General features: G+C 51.8%; 2 protein-coding genes across 7 annotated transcripts; one reads left to right on the top strand and one right to left on the bottom strand.

The window, feature by feature from the left end:
• Positions 1-23: 23 nt before the first annotated feature.
• Positions 24-4821, bottom strand: CFAP119 (cilia and flagella associated protein 119). Of its 4 annotated transcripts, none has more exons than XM_081133605.1 (9): positions 4369-4821; positions 4040-4071; positions 2802-2867; positions 2470-2639; positions 1503-1573; positions 1189-1305; positions 1031-1100; positions 869-958; positions 24-269 (listed from the first exon to the last, which is right to left on the bottom strand). In XM_081133605.1, the coding sequence occupies exons 1-9, from the start codon at positions 4531-4533 to the stop codon at positions 91-93; spliced, it is 960 nt and encodes a 319-aa protein (XP_080989731.1). In that variant the 5' UTR covers positions 4534-4821; the 3' UTR covers positions 24-90. The 4 variants fall into 4 exon arrangements, with proteins under 4 accessions (XP_080989731.1, XP_080989733.1, XP_080989732.1 ...); XM_081133607.1 differs by having other exon boundaries at positions 4440-4709; XM_081133606.1 differs by lacking the exon at positions 869-958 and having other exon boundaries at positions 30-269; positions 4369-4610.
• A 231-nt stretch (positions 4822-5052) lies between these two features.
• On the top strand, positions 5053-17058 carry RNF40 (ring finger protein 40). Of its 3 annotated transcripts, XR_013998533.1 has the most exons (22): positions 5053-5133; positions 5243-5443; positions 5832-5999; positions 6133-6274; positions 7098-7304; positions 7845-7966; positions 8090-8236; positions 8331-8405; positions 9093-9212; positions 9295-9474; positions 9670-9805; positions 10660-10781; positions 10869-11296; positions 11383-11500; positions 11624-11773; positions 11957-12169; positions 12248-12373; positions 13319-13459; positions 13568-13669; positions 15885-16065; positions 16262-16402; positions 16791-17052. XR_013998533.1 is itself a non-coding variant. In XM_081133598.1 (20 exons), exons 2-20 carry the CDS (start codon positions 5315-5317, stop codon positions 16059-16061), a joined length of 3003 nt encoding a protein of 1000 aa, XP_080989724.1. In that variant the 5' UTR covers positions 5053-5133; positions 5243-5314; the 3' UTR covers positions 16062-17058. The 3 variants fall into 3 exon arrangements, 1 of the variants encoding a protein (XP_080989724.1); XR_013998534.1 differs by having other exon boundaries at positions 15885-16402; XM_081133598.1 differs by having other exon boundaries at positions 15885-17058.

Genomic DNA, 17058 nt, shown 5'->3' with positions numbered 1-17058 from the left:
GGCAGGGAAGCCCAGAAGCTGCTCAGGATGGGGGGAGGGGGCACAGATGGGGGCACTGTGGCCCAGGCCTTTATTGGGGAAAACACGGGGTCACTTGGTCTTATTCTTGTTTTTGCCTGGAGTTAGTTGGAAGGGCCGCTCTAATGCAGTCAACCTGATGTTGAGCCTTTCCTCACTGGCCTTGAGGCGCTCCTCCACCAGCTGTTGGAGCTGCTCCAGCTCCCTGTTCAGCTGGGTCTTGATGTAGGCTTGAAGGATGGAGACATGGCCTGCAGGGGCAGAGAAGAGGGGCAGGTCAGGAGATGCTGCTTGAGGCTGAAAGATTGCCCCTAGCTGGACAAACACAGTATCCAAGGTGTTCCTAGGGGCTACACAGGTGACAATGCTGCTTCAATTCAGGAAATGTCAGCCAGCCTTCTGTGAGATAGGTGAGCAGAATGGTTATGCCAGACTTTCTGGGTTGCTACTTCGTAGCTTTGTGAATTTAGGCAGGTGATTTAACCTTCCCATGCCTTAGGTTTCGTCCTGTGTGATGTGGACAGTGACAGCACCTAGCGTCTAGGGTTGAGGGGAGATAAAATGGGGTAATATACATAAATGTTTCAAATAGGGCCTGCTTGGCACACAGCATTACCAAATGTGTGCTGGCTATTACTGCCAGTAGTTTTATAATCATGCTTTTCTGGAGCTCCTGCCTCACACCAGCTGTGCTTTTATCTGTTTGTCATCTTGGACTTCTGCATACGGAATCATTTGCAGGAAGGACACCATGACTAAAACAAAAAGTCTGAAGTCCTGATGTGGTCTAAACCCTTCATTTTACACCTGCCCAAAATCACAGGGGACCTTAACCCCTCCAGGTCCTCACTTGGCTCTCGCTGTGGCTCGACCACCTTTTCTGGTTCCTCCTCCTGTAGGGTGACTGACTGCTCCTCCACCTCCTTGCCGCCTTCTTTCTCTGCAAGCCAGACGCAGGAGGAGGCTTTAGCTCCAGCCGCAGCCGAGCCCTGGCCCTGGCATTCCCCCTTACCTGTCTCATCCTCTGGCCAGGGCTTGGGTGGCTGCAGCCCCACATAAGTCAAAGAGAGATCCAGCCGCACCTGGGAAGAGGAGGACAGCTGAGAGGAGGGCCCCTGCGCTGAGGGAAAGGGGGAGATGAGTGGTCTATTGTAGCCCATGGCCCAGTACCTGGGGTGTAAAGACGTATTTGTAGAGCTTGAAGTGGCGGAAATAGGTGTTGACCACATAATCAGCCAGGGCCAGCAGCTGTTCCTCCTCAAAAAGATTGATACTGAAAGGGGGCCGCTGTGGAGGTGATTGGGTGTTAGAGGACTGACCACCTCCTGAAGCTCTGGCCTTTTCTCCTAGTGCCCAGAGGTCCAGGAGTAGGGAGAGCCCACTGTGGCCTTCAGAGGAAGATGAGGGTGGTGAGTGTGAGAGAACAGGACACTGGGCTAGACCTCGTCTGGGGAAGAGTGAAGATCCCACTCAGAGGAACTGACCCTGACTCCATGGCAAAAAAGAGCACTGGTGAAGTAGCGGTAACATTCCTCCACATTGCCCAAGGGGGTTGCTGAGGGAAAACAAGATAGTCCAGTGAGTCACCTCTCTGATAATCATTCATTTCACTCACTCAGCAGCTACTTATTGAGCATGAGCTTTAGAAGTGGACAGATCTAGGTTTAAGTACTGGTTTGTTTCATTAACTCAAATACTGAGTACCTGCTGTGACTGTTTTGGGCACTAAGACAGACAAGGCCCTGCCCTTAAGAGACTTACGTGATAGTGGAAGTGACATACAATAAACCAAGAAATACATCATTTTAGTTCTTGCTAAACATTCTGAAGAAAACCAGTTCTGGGAATAAAGGGAGGAAAGCAAGAGCTATTTTACTGAACATTGTGCATATATTTACCTATATAGGGTATCCTCCCAGAAAGTGTATACATTCTGAATAATTAATTCCAATGGGTTAAATCTAAAAAGAAACATTGGAATTAATAACTACTCAGTGTGTATACATTTTTGGGGACATACTGTATATTAGAATGATCAGTTTGGTGTGTTTTTTTAATCCTCACCTGAGGATATTTTTTCCATTGCTTTTCAGAGAGAGTGGAAGGGACAGGGGGAGAGAGAAACATTGATGTGAGAGAGACACATCGACTGGTTGCCTCCCACACATGCCCTGACCAGGACCAGGGATGGAGCCTGCAACAAGGTAGTGCTTTTCGGTCCGGAGGCCAACACTCTAACCACTGAGCCAAGCCAGCTAGGACAGAATAGTGTCTTTATAAATAAGGAAAGGAAGGGTTTCATAGGTGAAATAACGTGTGTGTGATAACACTGCTAGTAATGAACAGGTTCCAGGTGATAATCTCCCTATTTCTACTTCCCATGGTTACTTATACCATCCAGCCTCCTCCTCTTTCCTGGGCTCAAACCTTCTGGTAGCCCCCTCCTCTTACCAATACAGGCCTTGTGAAGATCTTGGAGCAGGGCACAAGCTGTTGATGTCTGCTCCAGTGAGAAGCCCTGCTGGCGGCAGAAGATGAGTGCATGGGAGAAGAGATCCAGGGTGATGGCATCCTGCAGGCTCTGCTCAGGAAAGCTTAGCCCCAAAATCTTGGCCAGCACCCTTAAGAGGGAGAGAGGGAACGAGTGAGTGACAATGGAAGCCTCCCTTCACTACCCCACACTAGTGTACAACATGCTTTGGAGCCAGGCATTCCTCATGCCTTCCCAGTACACCCTCAGCCTTTCACATGCTTCTTCCCTTCCCTGCTTCTCCCCCCCATACTCCCTCATCTCCTCAACGTTGGCCGTCTTCTCCAGGCTGTGCATAGAATGGATGTCAAGGTACTTCCTGTCATAAGAAAAGAGGAGAAAAAGTGTTGGTGGCCATTATACATTAGTCTCATGGCAGGGCTAGAGCACTGGACTGGGAACCAGGAGACCTGAGTTTGAAGTTCAGCCCTTACACTAACTTGCTGTGTGACCTTAAGCAAGCCACTTCCCTCTCTGGGCCTCACATTTTCCATCTGTAAATACCAGTATGGTCTCATGAACTCTCTTTTTTGTTAATCCTCACCTGAGGATATCTTTTTCATTGATTTTTAGAGAGAGTGGAAAGGAGGGATGGAGGGAAGGGGAAAGGGAGAAAGAGAGAGAGATGCACATTGATTGGTTGCCTCCTGCATATGCCCTGACTGGGCTGGAGGATCAGAGGATCAAACCTGCAATCCAGGTATGTGCCCCTGACCACGAACTGACCATCCAGTACTTGCCCAAGGTCATACAGTAAGGGAATGACAGCAAAGACCCTTGCACGACCCTTCTGTGCAAGGTGGTGCTCTAACCACAGAGTGACACCAGCCAGGGCCTAAGTGAACTCTTAATGATTCTTTTCATTATAAAGCCAATGGTTAGATGCCTGGCTGGTGTGGCTCAGTGGTTAAGCAGGGACCTACCATACAGGAGACCAAGGTTCCATTCTGGGTCAGGGCACATGGTTGTGGGCTTGATCCCCAGTAGGGGGCATGCAGGAGGCAGCTGATCAGTGATTCTCTCTCATCATTGATGTTTCTATCTCCCTCTTCCTCTCCCTCTCCCTCCCTCTCTGAAATCAATAAAAACATATTTAAATAAAAAATAATAAAGCCTATGGTTAGGAAATGAGTTCTTGTCTTTGCTCTGTCATTCCCTTACTGTATGACCTTGGGCAAGTACTCCCATGGGCCTCAGTGTCCCCATTTGCACAATGCTCCATGGCAGCTGTGATACTCCATTTACATCCTCAATCTTTGGCTCCAGTCTTCCCACACCTCTTTGGACTGCTGAGGCACGAGGGCCCTCTTCTAGTCACCTTGGGTAATCGCATTTCTGGGCTTCAGTCTCCTCTGTAAAATGGGGATGCCCTGACCTTTTTATTTTTATTTTTTTCCCCCTGCCCTGGCTGTTTGACAGGACTGTTGGGGAGGCACTAAGGAAATCACTCAAGAGTGAAATGTAACTTTCCCCCAGGCTCTTTATACTCACCACATGCAGATCCGGGGCTGGGGCAGCGGAGACTGCGGGAGAGAAAGCAGATTGGACCAAGGCCCTAGTCCCTGGTCCCTGGCGACCCTCCAGCGGACCTGAGAACTCACTTGCTTTCTCGTCTTAAGGACTATAAACGAACAACGCGGGAGGGCTGGGCTTCAGCAGGCCCTAAGTAATACTAGTAATGAACATATTAACAATCGGGGTTATACACTCGCCCCTTCACCAAGGCAGCCCAGGGAACGTCTTGAGCATTTAGTAAACATAATGACGAGTGGTGCCCTTTTATGAACATTCATGAGCGGACCACTCCTTGTCGCCCTCACCGGGAACAATCTGGCTGCAGGATCTTCATCCTTTTTCACCGAGGCCGCGGGGCCGAACTCGGTCCGCACACCTGTTCCCACACGCGTGGCTGGTTCATTCACTGAGCTGTGGTCCTTCTTGGGTTCCGGCCGCAGTTCGGAGGATTGCTCAGGCTCCGACTGCATTCTCGGCCCCCGGAATTGGCTGGACTTCTGACGGGTTATCTCGTTGCTCCTCGGGGTCTGGGTCACCGCAAGTTCAATCCTGCCACTGTTCTGGGACAGCCGGTTCTCCGCAGCCACTTCCAAGGTCGGACCCTCTATCCAAGCTTCAGTCAATCTTCCCTGCCTAGAGGTCAGCCGCAGCCAATCCGCGGGGGGCGGCTCATCTGGTCTCAACCTGGACCGTTGTTAGGGCGACTGGGGGGGGGAGGGAAGTGTAATGTGCTCCCCAATCAGTGAGGAGAGAATGCGCATGCGTAATAAATTGCAAAGTGTGCCCCTTTGCCTCTCCAGAGTTTCTAATGGGAGGCCAGCGGCCTCGTTAGGGCTGGGGCGTGGGAGTGTGGTGCAGTTACCATGGGAACCGTCCACTGACCAATCACCGAGAGAAAGAGGCGGTGTTCGGGAATCAACCTGAGAGACAGGACTAAGCACGACCAATAAAAACAGGAAATGCTGTCCCACCACATCCGGCATTGCCTCTGGCGCCTGCGCTCTGTGCCGGGGAGGCCGGTGACGTCGGGTGAAGTCCAAGATGGCGGCGCTGGGCTGATCCTGCTGCAGGTGAGGGGCTCGGGGCCTGTGGGAGCCAGATGCAGCAGGTGTGTGCGGGGGAGCGCTGGGGCTGCGGAGCACCGATTGCGTCCGCATGTATGCTCTCCGTCTTTTGCAGGTGACGGAAGTGCCGCCGCCTCCTGCCTGACGTCCCTGGGGAGACCCTTTGCCGCTCCTTGCAGCCGCAGCCATGTCTGGGCCCGGCAACAAACGCGCCTCCGGCGATGGGGGCTCGGGGCCCCCAGAGAAGTTGAGCCGCGAGGAGAAGACCACAACCACGCTTATAGAGCCCATTCGTCTTGGGGGCATCTCTTCCACGGTTTGTGGGCTCCTGTTCCAGCCCTCACAACTTGCCAGACTCCCAACTCTGTTCTCCGCCCAAATCATCCGGAATCTTATTCCCAGTTCTCCAAGTTTAGCAAGACCCACTTTACAGAACACATTGTTGAAACAAACCGAGAACAAGACGTCTGTTTTCCCTTTACAGATAGGAAAACAGGCTCCTAGAAGGGTTAGGAAGAGACAGAAGCAAACCCTCCTCAACCAAGACGCTATCTGTGGGTGTCTGAGCCTCTTTAAATCCTGTTAGCAGTTAGTTTGGGGTTACTCCCCTTTCCCACCCATTCCATTTGCTTTCCTCTGTCTCTGTGATTGGTATCTTGGGCCCTCTTTGACTTTCTCCTTGGCCCCATTGTTTTCCTTGGTAGGAGGAGATGGACCTGAAGGTTTTGCAGTTCAAGAATAAGAAACTAGCAGAGCGGTTGGAACAGCGACAGGCTTGTGAAGATGAACTCCGAGAACGAATTGAGAAGCTGGAAAAGCGGCAGGCCACAGATGATGCCACACTCCTCATTGTCAATCGCTACTGGGCCCAGGTGGATGCCCCTCTGCTTTCCAAGACCTGGCCTTGATCCAGTTGCCAATTCTCAGACTCCTCTGCTAGGAAGCAGTATTATGATGGGAAGCACCTGAGGGATTCATAACGTTTTTGGTGCTTTCTCCCTTCAGCTGGATGAAACTGTGGAAGCCCTTCTCCGACACCATGAGAACCAGGGGGAGCTGTCTTCAGGGACAGAGGCGCCTGGGACCCAGGAGGGGCCGACACGTGATGAGACCCCTCTCACAGAGCCAGGGACATCAGAACTGAGGGGTAGGGCCAGAGCCCTAGGATCTGGGGAGTGTAATTAAGTTCTGGGAAAGATCCTGGAAAGGAAGGGACTTTTGATATTAGGCTTCTGGATTCCCCACCTCCCCTCCCACACGTGCACACAAAATTAACTTCATGTTTGGGCAGCATAGTACAGTGAGTAAAAACACGGGCTTTGGAATCTGAGTGACTTGGTTTGTAGTGCATTTTATGTCTTGGCACTCACTTCAAAAAAAGTGTCAATATTGAATGTTCATTTGTTTGGCACTGATCTACACTCGCAGGAGACATAGATAAGCAAAAAGAAATACTATCTCTACCATCAGAGAAGAAGTGACTGAAAACCATAAGTTAAAAGTATAGGGGCCCCTGAGCATGAATTAGTGTGTATGTACTTGTGCGTGGTTCTATTTGTTTTACTTACTGATTTCAGGGGGAGAGAGAGGGAGAAGCACTGATTTGTTGTTCCACCTTTTTATGCATTCATTGGTTGATTCTTGTATGTGCTCGGATCCAGCCACAATCTTGGCATGTCTGGATGATGATCTAACCAACTGAGTTACCTGGCCAGGGCCTTGTGTGGGTTCTGATTTAGTTTGAGAAGGCAGAGAAGGCTTCTGCAGCAATAATTGGGAGCTTTGTGGCCTTGAGGAAATTACCTCTTGAATCTCGGTTGTTTTGATTTCAAGATAATAACAATGTACTACAGGTGTCAGTTGTTTTGATTACGTGAGCCATAGAGTGTTGAAGGGCTCTGTGTGGTACTTGGTGCAGAGTTGTGGTAACTATTGTTATTATCCTCATGAGTGTCTGTCCATCCTCCCAGAGACCCTGCAAGTGCAGCTGCGGCCCCCACTCAGTGAGCCAGCCTTGGCTTTTGTGGTAGCACTGGGCGCCAGCAGTATTGAGGAGGTGGAGCTGCAGCTGCAGGGCCGAATGGAGTTCTCCAAGGCAGCCGTGTCCCGTGTCGTAGAGGCCTCAGACCGCCTACAGCGCCAGGTGGAGGAACTCTGTCAGCGAGTATACAGCCGAGGTTAGTGCTTTGTGCCCCCCCCCCCCCCGAGATGTCCATACCAGTTTGCATCTTTCTGATATCCCTTTCTCAATGCCTCTAGCCCAAAGACAGCCAGAATTCCCCAAGGAAAAAATCAGCCATGTTCTTAGGGAAAGGGTTAGGTTGTAGATGGGGGCTCCAACTTTGATTTCTGAGTTGAACTCTAAAGAGATGGGGGAAAGGAGTTGTTGATCTGGTGAGGCCATGCCCTTTTGGCTGGATATCTTTTTTGGAGCACTTTGCACAAATCTTGGTGGCAATTGCTGATCCATGAGACATAGCAGCAAGTGCCCAGGCTTTGTGTGCAGACAGGCTTCTCCCAGCCTTAATTCTGTCACTCTAGCTTTGTTATTCTGGGCAAGTGGCTCTCCTCCCTGAACTGGTTTCCTCTCTGCAGTGGGGATAAAGACTCCTGGCTTTGTCATGGTGTATCACATTGGGCACATAGCAGACTCCAGAATGAGTTAGTACTTCTCCCCATTGCCCTGGACTTGACTGACCCAAGCTCTGATTTCCCAGGGGACAATGAACCCCCTGGTGAGGCGGCTCGGGCACGTACCCGGGAGCTGGGCCGTGAGAACCGGCGACTTCAGGACTTGGCCACCCAGCTCCAGGAGAAGCACCACCGTATCTCTTTGGAGGTGGGAGTTGCATTTTTTGGGATGGGTTTAGACCCAGGGCAGGGTTTAGGTTAGGTGGACACCCAAGGATCTCAGGAAACCAAGTCTCCTCATCTAAGCATCTGCCCTCTTCATTGTTCTCAGTACTCTGAGCTCCAGGATAAAGTGACATCAGCAGAGACCAAAGTGCTAGAGATGGAGACTACAGTAGAGGACCTGCAGTGGGACATTGAGAAGCTGCGCAAGCGTGAGCAAAAGCTCAATAAGCACCTGGCGGAGGCCTTGGAGCAGGTGGGGCTAGAATGCTGTGTCAGATGGAGCCAGGGCTGGGCTTAAGGCCCTAGGTTCTCTCCTCCACACTCATCAGTCTCTTTTCCCTCCACAGCTCAACTCTGGCTACTATGTGTCTGGGAGCTCCTCAGGCTTCCAGGGGGGCCAGATCACACTCAGCATGCAAAAGGTGAGCAGGCATCATTCTTCAAAGTCCCTCCCGTAATCTTTTCTCTACCCTTGGAATTCCCCACAGAATTATAGTGTCTGAGGCCCTTTCCTGTCACTCATGGTGCTCTTGTATTTGTGCACAAATATGTCCACTAAGTAATTGCTAAACACTGTTAGAAAGCAGGCGTATTGGAGAACAAGAGAGACAAAATTCAAAGCTTTCACAGGGCTTATGTTCTAGTTAGGAGAACTAATAAGAAGTAAGTAAAATAGTACATCAGTTGGTCATAAGTACCACCAAAAAAAAGCACAGACAATAGATAAGTGGAAGTGTTGGAGGCAATTGGAATTTTTAGTTGGGTGGCTGAAGAGGAGCCTTGCTGAGACAGTGCATTTAATCACTGTCTCATATCTTGTCCTACCTTTGCTCTCTCACCTCTTGGTCGTTGTATGTTTTCTTGGTGCTGTGGGGATAACTGCACCCTATTTCCCTTTCCTTCAGCTTGCTCTTCAGGGCTTCCAGGAAGGCTTTTTCTCCCACTTGCCTGGGAGCTCTTAGGAAAGTGCTTAGGTCTGGCTTGTCCTAAGCACTGGCTTGGCCTCAGAATACATCATTGCTGCATGTAGGGGAGCTTGATGGGGCTTATGTGAGGGAATCATGCCTCCTGGCCTGGCCCTGACTCCCACGGCCCTTCCCACTCCACAGTTTGAGATGTTGAATGCAGAGTTAGAGGAAAACCAGGAATTGGCCAACAGCCGCATGGCAGAGCTGGAGAAGCTACAGGCCGAACTTCAAGGGGCTGTGCGGACCAATGAGCGCCTCAAGGTGGGCTGTGTTTGGGGCTGGGAGGGCCTAAGACTACAAGGTGGGGCCTGAGCCCTGACATTTGGGCATCCCTTACGTTTAGGTGGCCCTACGGAGCCTTCCTGAAGAGGTGGTACGGGAGACAGGGGAGTATAGAATGCTGCAGGCCCAGTTCTCACTGCTTTACAATGAGTCTCTGCAAGTGAAGACGCAGCTGGATGAGGCCCGGGGGCTGCTGCTGGCCACCAAGAACTCCCACCTGAGACACATTGAGCACATGGAGGTAAGGCCCTGGAACAGGGGTGAGGGCTGAGGGTAAGGGCCAGACCCTGAGGGTCAAGGCATTCCTGAGTCAAGTGCCTGTATGCCTGCCAGGGGTCCCTTGGGAATAAACTCTTCTTAAGCCACTGAGGCCTAAGGTGGGGGGCTTGCCACAGGGCAAAGGGGTTGTGTGGATCCTTAATGCCTCAACCCACAGAGCGATGAGTTGGGGCTGCAGAAGAAGCTGCGCACAGAGGTTATCCAGCTGGAGGACACGCTGGCCCAGGTACGCAAGGAGTACGAGATGCTGCGCATCGAGTTTGAACAGAACCTGGCGGCCAACGAGCAGGCGGGTATGTGGTGAAGACAGGGTGGAGGTGGGCCTTGTCTGGGATTGCTGGGCCCTGGTGAGGGGCTGCTGCTCGTCCAGAGGCAAGAGGTTTAACCCTTCCTGTCACAGAGCCTCATCTCCAGTGGAAAGCAAGTATCACCCACCTGGCTCAAAGGCGCAGTAAGGGTCACAACCAGCTGAGGTGGCTGGTGGAGCAGGTTTAGAATATGAGCTATCAGCCCCATCTTTGGTTCTCTGGCCTTCTCTGTCTCTGAAATAATTCATTTATTTTGGAAAGGCTTATCTAATACTACCTATGAGCAAGGCTCTGTTCTAGGCTTTGGGATTATACCAGTGAACAAAATACAAAGAATCCCTGCTGGTGTGGAGCAGTGTTGTAATGGGGGAAGGCAGGCAGTAGAGAAGAAAAAATAGAACATGTTTTTTAGGTAATAATATATATGTCAAGAAAAATAAAGCAGGGATGGAAGACAGGAAGTGTTAGGAGAAAGGGTGTTGCAATTTTGGATGGGGAGACCAGAGAGATATAACTGCGAAGATGATATTTGTTTAAAAACTCAGAAGAAGGCTGACTAATTTTTGTGAATTTACAGTTATGTATTCTTTTGAAGGAAATTTGGAAATATTTAAAAATGTACATGAGCAGAAATAACACAAAGGCAGTGCGAAGTTACTTTGGGGTGAATTTTCTTTAAGTCTGTGTTATTTACTTTGATGAGATCATACTGTATAAGGCCTCAGTTTTCCTTGTCTTTATAATGGGAGTGATGGCTCTGGCTCCTCCTCTTTCCCCACTGAGGAGTTGGGCCCCTAACCCAGGGGCCAGTCTGACCTTAGTCCCTGACCCGCCCCTAGGACCCATCAACCGTGAGATGCGCCACCTAATCAGCAGCCTTCAAAACCACAATCACCAGCTAAAGGGGGATGCCCAGCGATACAAGAGGAAGCTGCGGGAAGTGCAGGCTGAGATTGGCAAGGTGAGGAGGGGCTGCCTGGGAGAAGCCTTGGCTAGACCCCAGTGAGTGCCATCTCACTTCAGCCCTCTTCTCTCCTGTTCTTTACAGCTCCGGGCCCAGGCCAGTGGCTCTACACATTCTGTCCCCAACCTGGGCCACTCAGAGGACTCTGGCCTCATTGCCCCAGCCCCAGGGAAAGAAGAGGGTGGGGCAGGCCCTGTTGGTGCCCACGAGAACAGAAAGGAGATGGCTTCAATGCCTGTTACCACCATGACTACCTCCTCAGCAAAGAAGGAGGAACTGGTCCCCTCTGAGGAAGATACCCAGGCCTTAACCCCTGGGTCCCAGGGCCTCTCTTCCCGGGGCCGAGAACCTGAGGCCAGGCCCAAACGGGAGCTTCGGGAGCGGGAAGGGCCTGGCCTGGGACCTCAGTCTGTAGCCTCAGCACTTTCAAGAGCTGATCGGGAGAAGGTCAAGGTGGAGGAGGCCAAGAGGAAGGAGTCAGAACTCCTCAAAGGTCTCCGAGTGGAGCTCAAGTGAGGCCCTATTCCTGTCTTCTTCCCACCCCTGCCAAGCAGCACCCAGCCCTACTTACCAAGTCCTTCTTCTGTGCCTCCCACAGGAAGGCCCAGGAAAGCCAGAAGGAGATGAAGTTGCTGCTGGACATGTACAAATCAGCGCCCAAGGAGCAGCGGGATAAGGTGCAGCTCATGGCAGCTGAACGCAAGGCCAAGGCTGAGGTGAGGTCAGGTAGGGCCTGTGGGACATGCAGAGAGGTTACCCTAGCGGGTTCTGACCAAAGCAGAGCCCTCAGTCAGTAGGAAGCCATAATGACAAGAGAGCTCCCTCCTTCTGGTGACTAGGTCGATGAGCTCCGGAGTCGTATCCGGGAACTGGAGGAGAGGGATCGAAGGGAGAGCAAGAAGATTGCAGATGAGGATGCCCTGAGGCGCATTCGGCAGGCGGAGGAGCAGATAGAACACCTGCAGCGCAAGTTGGGTGCCACCAAGCAGGTGTGAACCTCTTGTGGTCCTCTTGCTTCTGAATGTTAGGATTCCCTTTAACTGCCCCCCTCTCGGATGCTTCTAGCAGAAGCTTGGTCCACTCTGTGGTTCTTTGTTCAGCCATGTTCTCCTGTTTTCCACATGGTCATCGTGTCCGTCTACCACATTCCGTCCTGGTCTTGCCCACTACAGGAGGAGGAGGCTCTGCTGTCAGAGATGGATGTGACAGGCCAGGCTTTTGAGGACATGCAGGAGCAAAATGGGCGGCTGCTACAGCAGCTGCGGGAAAAGGATGATGCCAACTTCAAACTGATGTCGGAGCGGATCAAGGCCAACCAAATTCACAAGCTGCTGCGGGAAGAGAAGGACGAGCTGGGCGAGCAGGTTCTTGGCCTCAAGTCTCAGGTATGGTTGTCCTGGGCTTGCAGGGTGGAGCTGGAGAGGTAGGGGCTTCCAGCGCTGAGTGCCTACTCCTGTCCCCAGGTGGATGCCCAGCTGCTGACTGTGCAGAAGCTGGAGGAAAAAGAGCGGGCCCTGCAGGGCAGCCTTGGAGGTGTGGAGAAGGAACTGACGTTGCGCAGCCAGGCCCTGGAACTCAATAAGAGGAAGGTGAGGCTGGGCCTGAGGGAAACCAACCTAAGATGCTGGCTCACAGCTGAAGAAATCATGCTCACATCTCAAGCACTTTCTGTGTTCCAGACCCTGTGCTGAGGACTTTCAGTACTTGGTCAAATTTCAGTCTCACAATAATCCTTTGATGGTTTTTCTTGTCATCCATGAGGAAACTAAGGCTCAGGAGGTCAACTGACTTGAGTAGGTCAAAGAATAGAACTGGGATTTGGTGGGTCTCCTTGGCTCCAGGACCCACATCCTGACCAGGGCATTGGTCAGCTGTAAAATGGGGATGGTGGCTCCTGCCATGTAGTTATATTAAAGCTAAGAAACATCCAGTTCATAGTAAAGGCTTGAGATGGACATCGATTTTCATTTTCTTTCTCCACTGGCCTTTTTTCTCCTCTTGCTTTGTTCATTCGTTTAGGCAATATTATACATGCCCTCTCCGTATATACCAGACCCTGCGCTGAGTGCTGGTGAGACCGTGAGAATAAGAGGGTCCTGTTGGAAGTAGGAAATTCCAGTCTTTAGGGACGGATAGCCAGTCAATAATCCCAGGGTAAAATAGTGTTATTACAGATCATAGTAAGTCTTATGAAGGATAACTAAGGTGCTGTAAAAACATATGAAGTGTCTTTTGAGTTGAGGGAGTTGCAGGGAAAATGTACGTGTTGGGGGAGTCAGTAGCAGAGGGACAAGCCCTGTGAAAGCTCGGAATCAGGAGAGTTATTCAGGTGAGGAGCTGGAAGTGTTGGGAACAAGGGAGAATAGGAGGTGTGAGTTGAGAGGTCCGGAGGCAGAACCAGCTCTACTGAAGATACTAGACTTAATCGCAAGAGCAAGAATCACTGGAATGTCTGACAAGCATCTGTGGACCATGGTGCCTAACTTCCTAGGCTCAAGAGAATGGTGCCCTCCTCCCTATCTCACCCACCTCAGGCTGTGGAAGCAGCCCAGTTGGCTGAGGACCTGAAGGTGCAGCTGGAGCATGTGCAGACACGGCTGCGAGAAATCCAGCCTTGCTTGGCAGAGAGCCGGGCTGCTCGAGAGAAAGAGAGCTTCAACCTCAAGAGGGCTCAGGTGTGCATGTGGTGGGGACAGGTTGGCACAGGGTCACTGGTGTCTCTTGGGGGTGGGTGGTTTGGGATGTAGACCCCTGCAATTAGCCTGGCCCCTGTCCTGCTTCAGGAGGACATCTCTCGGCTGCGGCGCAAGCTGGAGAAGCAGAGGAAGGTGGAGGTTTATGCCGATGCTGACGAAATTCTCCAGGAGGAGATCAAGGAGTACAAGGTGGGGCTGTGGGGCCAAGTTGTGTCCCATCAATCTAGGAATCTTAGATGGGGGATTGGTGAGAGCACTCGTGGGTAGTCTGGGGACCCTGGAGATAAGGTAGGATAGTAAAGAGTGGGCTGAACCTGTTGTGAAGAATCAGACAATTGACTGAGAATTGTACACGTGTACTGCAGGCCAGGCAGAGTGCCTGGCAAGGTGTGGGAGGGCTTGGAACTAGACCTGGTCTCAGAGCTCTTGAAATTGAGTATGTGTGGGAGGAGGCAGCCAAGTAATTCTCCCATCTGAGTGATGAGCAAAGTGATGGCAGAGGCTACAGGGGCTATGGGAACTTGGGGGAGGGGAGGCTCTTAAACTAGCCCTGGGTGTCAGCAGGCTTCCTGGAAGGAATGGCATCCAGAAGAAATGTGAATGTCATCCAAAAGAAACACAAGGAGTCAGAGTTGGATGTGAGGAATGGGGACAAGGGGATTCTGGCAAAAGGGAAGGCAGAGGTGAGGCCCCTAATTGAGAGAGGGGTGCTGAAGGACAGAGCTGGACATTGTATTTGGAGGACAGAACGTGGGTTTTGTGGTGATTGGCAAGCCTGAGAACATTGGGCAGTGTCAGAACCTGAAACATTTGACACAGAATTAAACATGTGGTAAGCCAGGTTGGCAACGTGGAGACGTGAAAGGTTTTAAACCAGAGTGACGTGGTCTGATTTGCTGTTGGATTTGGGCTAGAGTAGGTAAAGACTAGAGGCAGGGGAATTTGTTAAGCTAGTGTAGTCATTGGGGCAAAACCTGATACTGAGCTAGTCTAAGGTATTAGAAACAAGTAGAGGAGTTCAGGAGTATTTAAGAGGCAGAAATGCTTGGATTCAGTGATGGATGGAATGCATGGAGGGAGATGGAGATACTGAGAACTCCTGGGTTCCTGATTGAGAAACTGGGTGGATGACTAGTGGCACCTAGTGGGATTAGGAAGACTACGTAGTGAATAGGGGTTGGTGGACAGTGTTCAAAGATGTTGAGAACAAGGTGCATGTGGGACATCTTAGGAGAGGCTGTCTGGGAAGGCACTCAAAAAGCAAAAGGGCAAGTCTGGAGAACGGGCTTGGGGAATTGTCAGCAGAGGCAGAAATGGAAACGAGGGTCTGTGGCGTGAGAAGGTTTGGGAGCCTTTTTCCTCAGGAACCTCAGAGCTTAAATGATTGTCAGAGGAAGAGAAGCCTGTGGACTGGAAGGAAGGAGAGTGTTGTAGACGGAGTTGGTGGGGGAGGAATTTCAAGGAGGTGGGGGTGAGCTAATCAGAGCTGCCAAGTAGGCAAATGAAGTGAGTGATGAGAGGTGCCCCTTGGATTTGGCAGTTTTGGTGGGAATGGTTCTTGGGTAGGGGTGGAGGCGGAGGTCAGATTACCTGCACTCTAACTGGAGTGGAGAGAGGGCGAAAGGTGGGTCAGTAAAGAGTAAACATTTGAAACAGTTTGGCCTTAAAGGGTCAGGCAGCTGCAGGCAGCCATGGTGGAGGATTTCTCAAGAGGGGACAGATTTTGGAGCCTGTCAAATGCTGATGGGTTGGGTTCTGAGAGCTAGGGACGAAGGCAGTGGGCTGGGCTGGGATTTCAAGAAGAGCAGAGGACAAATGTTGAGGAATGCTGAGTTGAGGGAATTTCTGTCTGGAGTTGGAGGAGAGACCTGGTGGCAGGTGGCAGGTTTCAGAACAGACGCGATTTGTGAAACCTCCAGGGACCCACAGCAAGATCTCTGGGTAGCACCAGGGGTGGGCCCAGGTGAGGGTGGAGACAGCATATTTCTAGTGGCTCTGCCATACCCAGCTGTGACTTTAGCAGGTGCAGGTGAAGTAGACAGTTGGCTTAAGCCAGGATTGGGGTTTTTCCAGAGAAGACCAGAGGGGAAAGAGATGAAACCCAAGGGCAGAAAAGCCCAGGCTGAACCTGTGGATCGTTGGCCTTAAGAGGGAACACGTGACCACTGGCCATCATTGCCCAGGTTAGAGTCCAGACTGCTACTTTGTAGCTTTGAGACCAGCTTCTGAGTCTGTTTCCTCATGTAGAGAGTGCTCATCCCTACCTCCCAGGGTTATGGGGAGAGTTAGTTGCAGTTGGCTATATGTATGATGGCCTAGCGCAGACCACCTCCTGCTGGCAGCTTGGGGTCTGGACACTGTCAGGAATGTTCCTGATCTGATTTGATACCTTTTCCTGCCTCAGGCAAGGTTGACCTGCCCCTGCTGTAACACCCGCAAGAAGGATGCAGTCCTTACGAAGTGCTTCCACGTTTTCTGCTTTGAGTGTGTGCGGGGCCGCTATGAAGCCCGCCAGAGGAAGTGCCCCAAGTGCAATGCAGCCTTTGGTGCCCATGACTTCCACCGTGTCTACATCAGCTGAACCCGTAACTCAGGGGACTTTAGAACACCCATGGACCCTGGGGGCTGTGCCCCCAGTCCCTCCCCACCCCACATCCCGTGGCCCCACCCTTTGTTCTGGACTCTGTGTGTCCAGCCCCTTCCCATCAAGTTGGTTTGGGGTCCCCAGTGCATGTTAGTGGGAGTGGGAATCAGCCAAGCTCAGTTCCATTTTTTCTCCAGTCAGAGCTGAGGCACCCGCCATGCAGGAAAGATGTGCTGTGAGACACCCAGGCCCATCCCAGCCCTAAGGGGGAAATTTCCCCAGGCTGTGACCTCCCATGGAAGAGGAGGCTCACTCACTACCTGCTTACACACCCACAAGTGAGGACCAGGGGTGGGCCAGGTTCCCAGCCCCTTGCTCCCCGCCCTCCAGGCCTGGGCAGGCTTCCCCTCCTGTGGAGTTCCCTGGGCTCTTTGGTCTGGCTCTTGTGCAAAGGGCTTATATCCTGGTGTTGGGGGCGAGGGGGGTGCACGGTCCTCTTCCTCTGGGAAGCTCTGTGGTTGCTGCAGTCACCTTGCCCTTATTTGGGGAGTGCTGAGCCAAGATTATCAGTTTCTATTCTAATCAGGCCCCTCTCAATATCTACTCCCCCAAGCCCTCATACCCCCACCTCATGCTTCCCAAGTCTCCAGTGGGTCCCCAGCCCTGACTCTGCTTTCATCCTGGTGGCCTTAACTGCAGTGGAGGCAGAACTTCCGATCATTCCAGGTAGAAGAGCTTCATCTAACCCTGTAACTGAGCCTGTACCCACGATGCTTGCTGTGCTGCCTGCCCAAGCAAACTGGGCTGTGAAGGAGCAGGCCAGGCCTGGAAGGTGGAGCTGCTGGCAGGTGCAAGGGTCCATTCGGACTCAGCCCCTGCTCTAGAGATGTCTTGTATAGGCTGTATGTTACGAATAAACGCTCAGCCCGTGGTCCGGGGAGCCAGGTTTCCTGCCCTAAACTTGGTCCCCCTGTCCCGATGCTGCCCCACCTGG

The sequence above is a fragment of the Miniopterus schreibersii genome, assembly GCF_964146895.1.
Source record: "Miniopterus schreibersii genome assembly, chromosome: 3".
Lineage (NCBI taxonomy): Eukaryota > Metazoa > Chordata > Mammalia > Chiroptera > Miniopteridae > Miniopterus > Miniopterus schreibersii.
The sequence above is the reverse complement of the archived record's forward strand: the minus strand, read 5'-3'. Positions and strand labels throughout refer to the sequence as shown.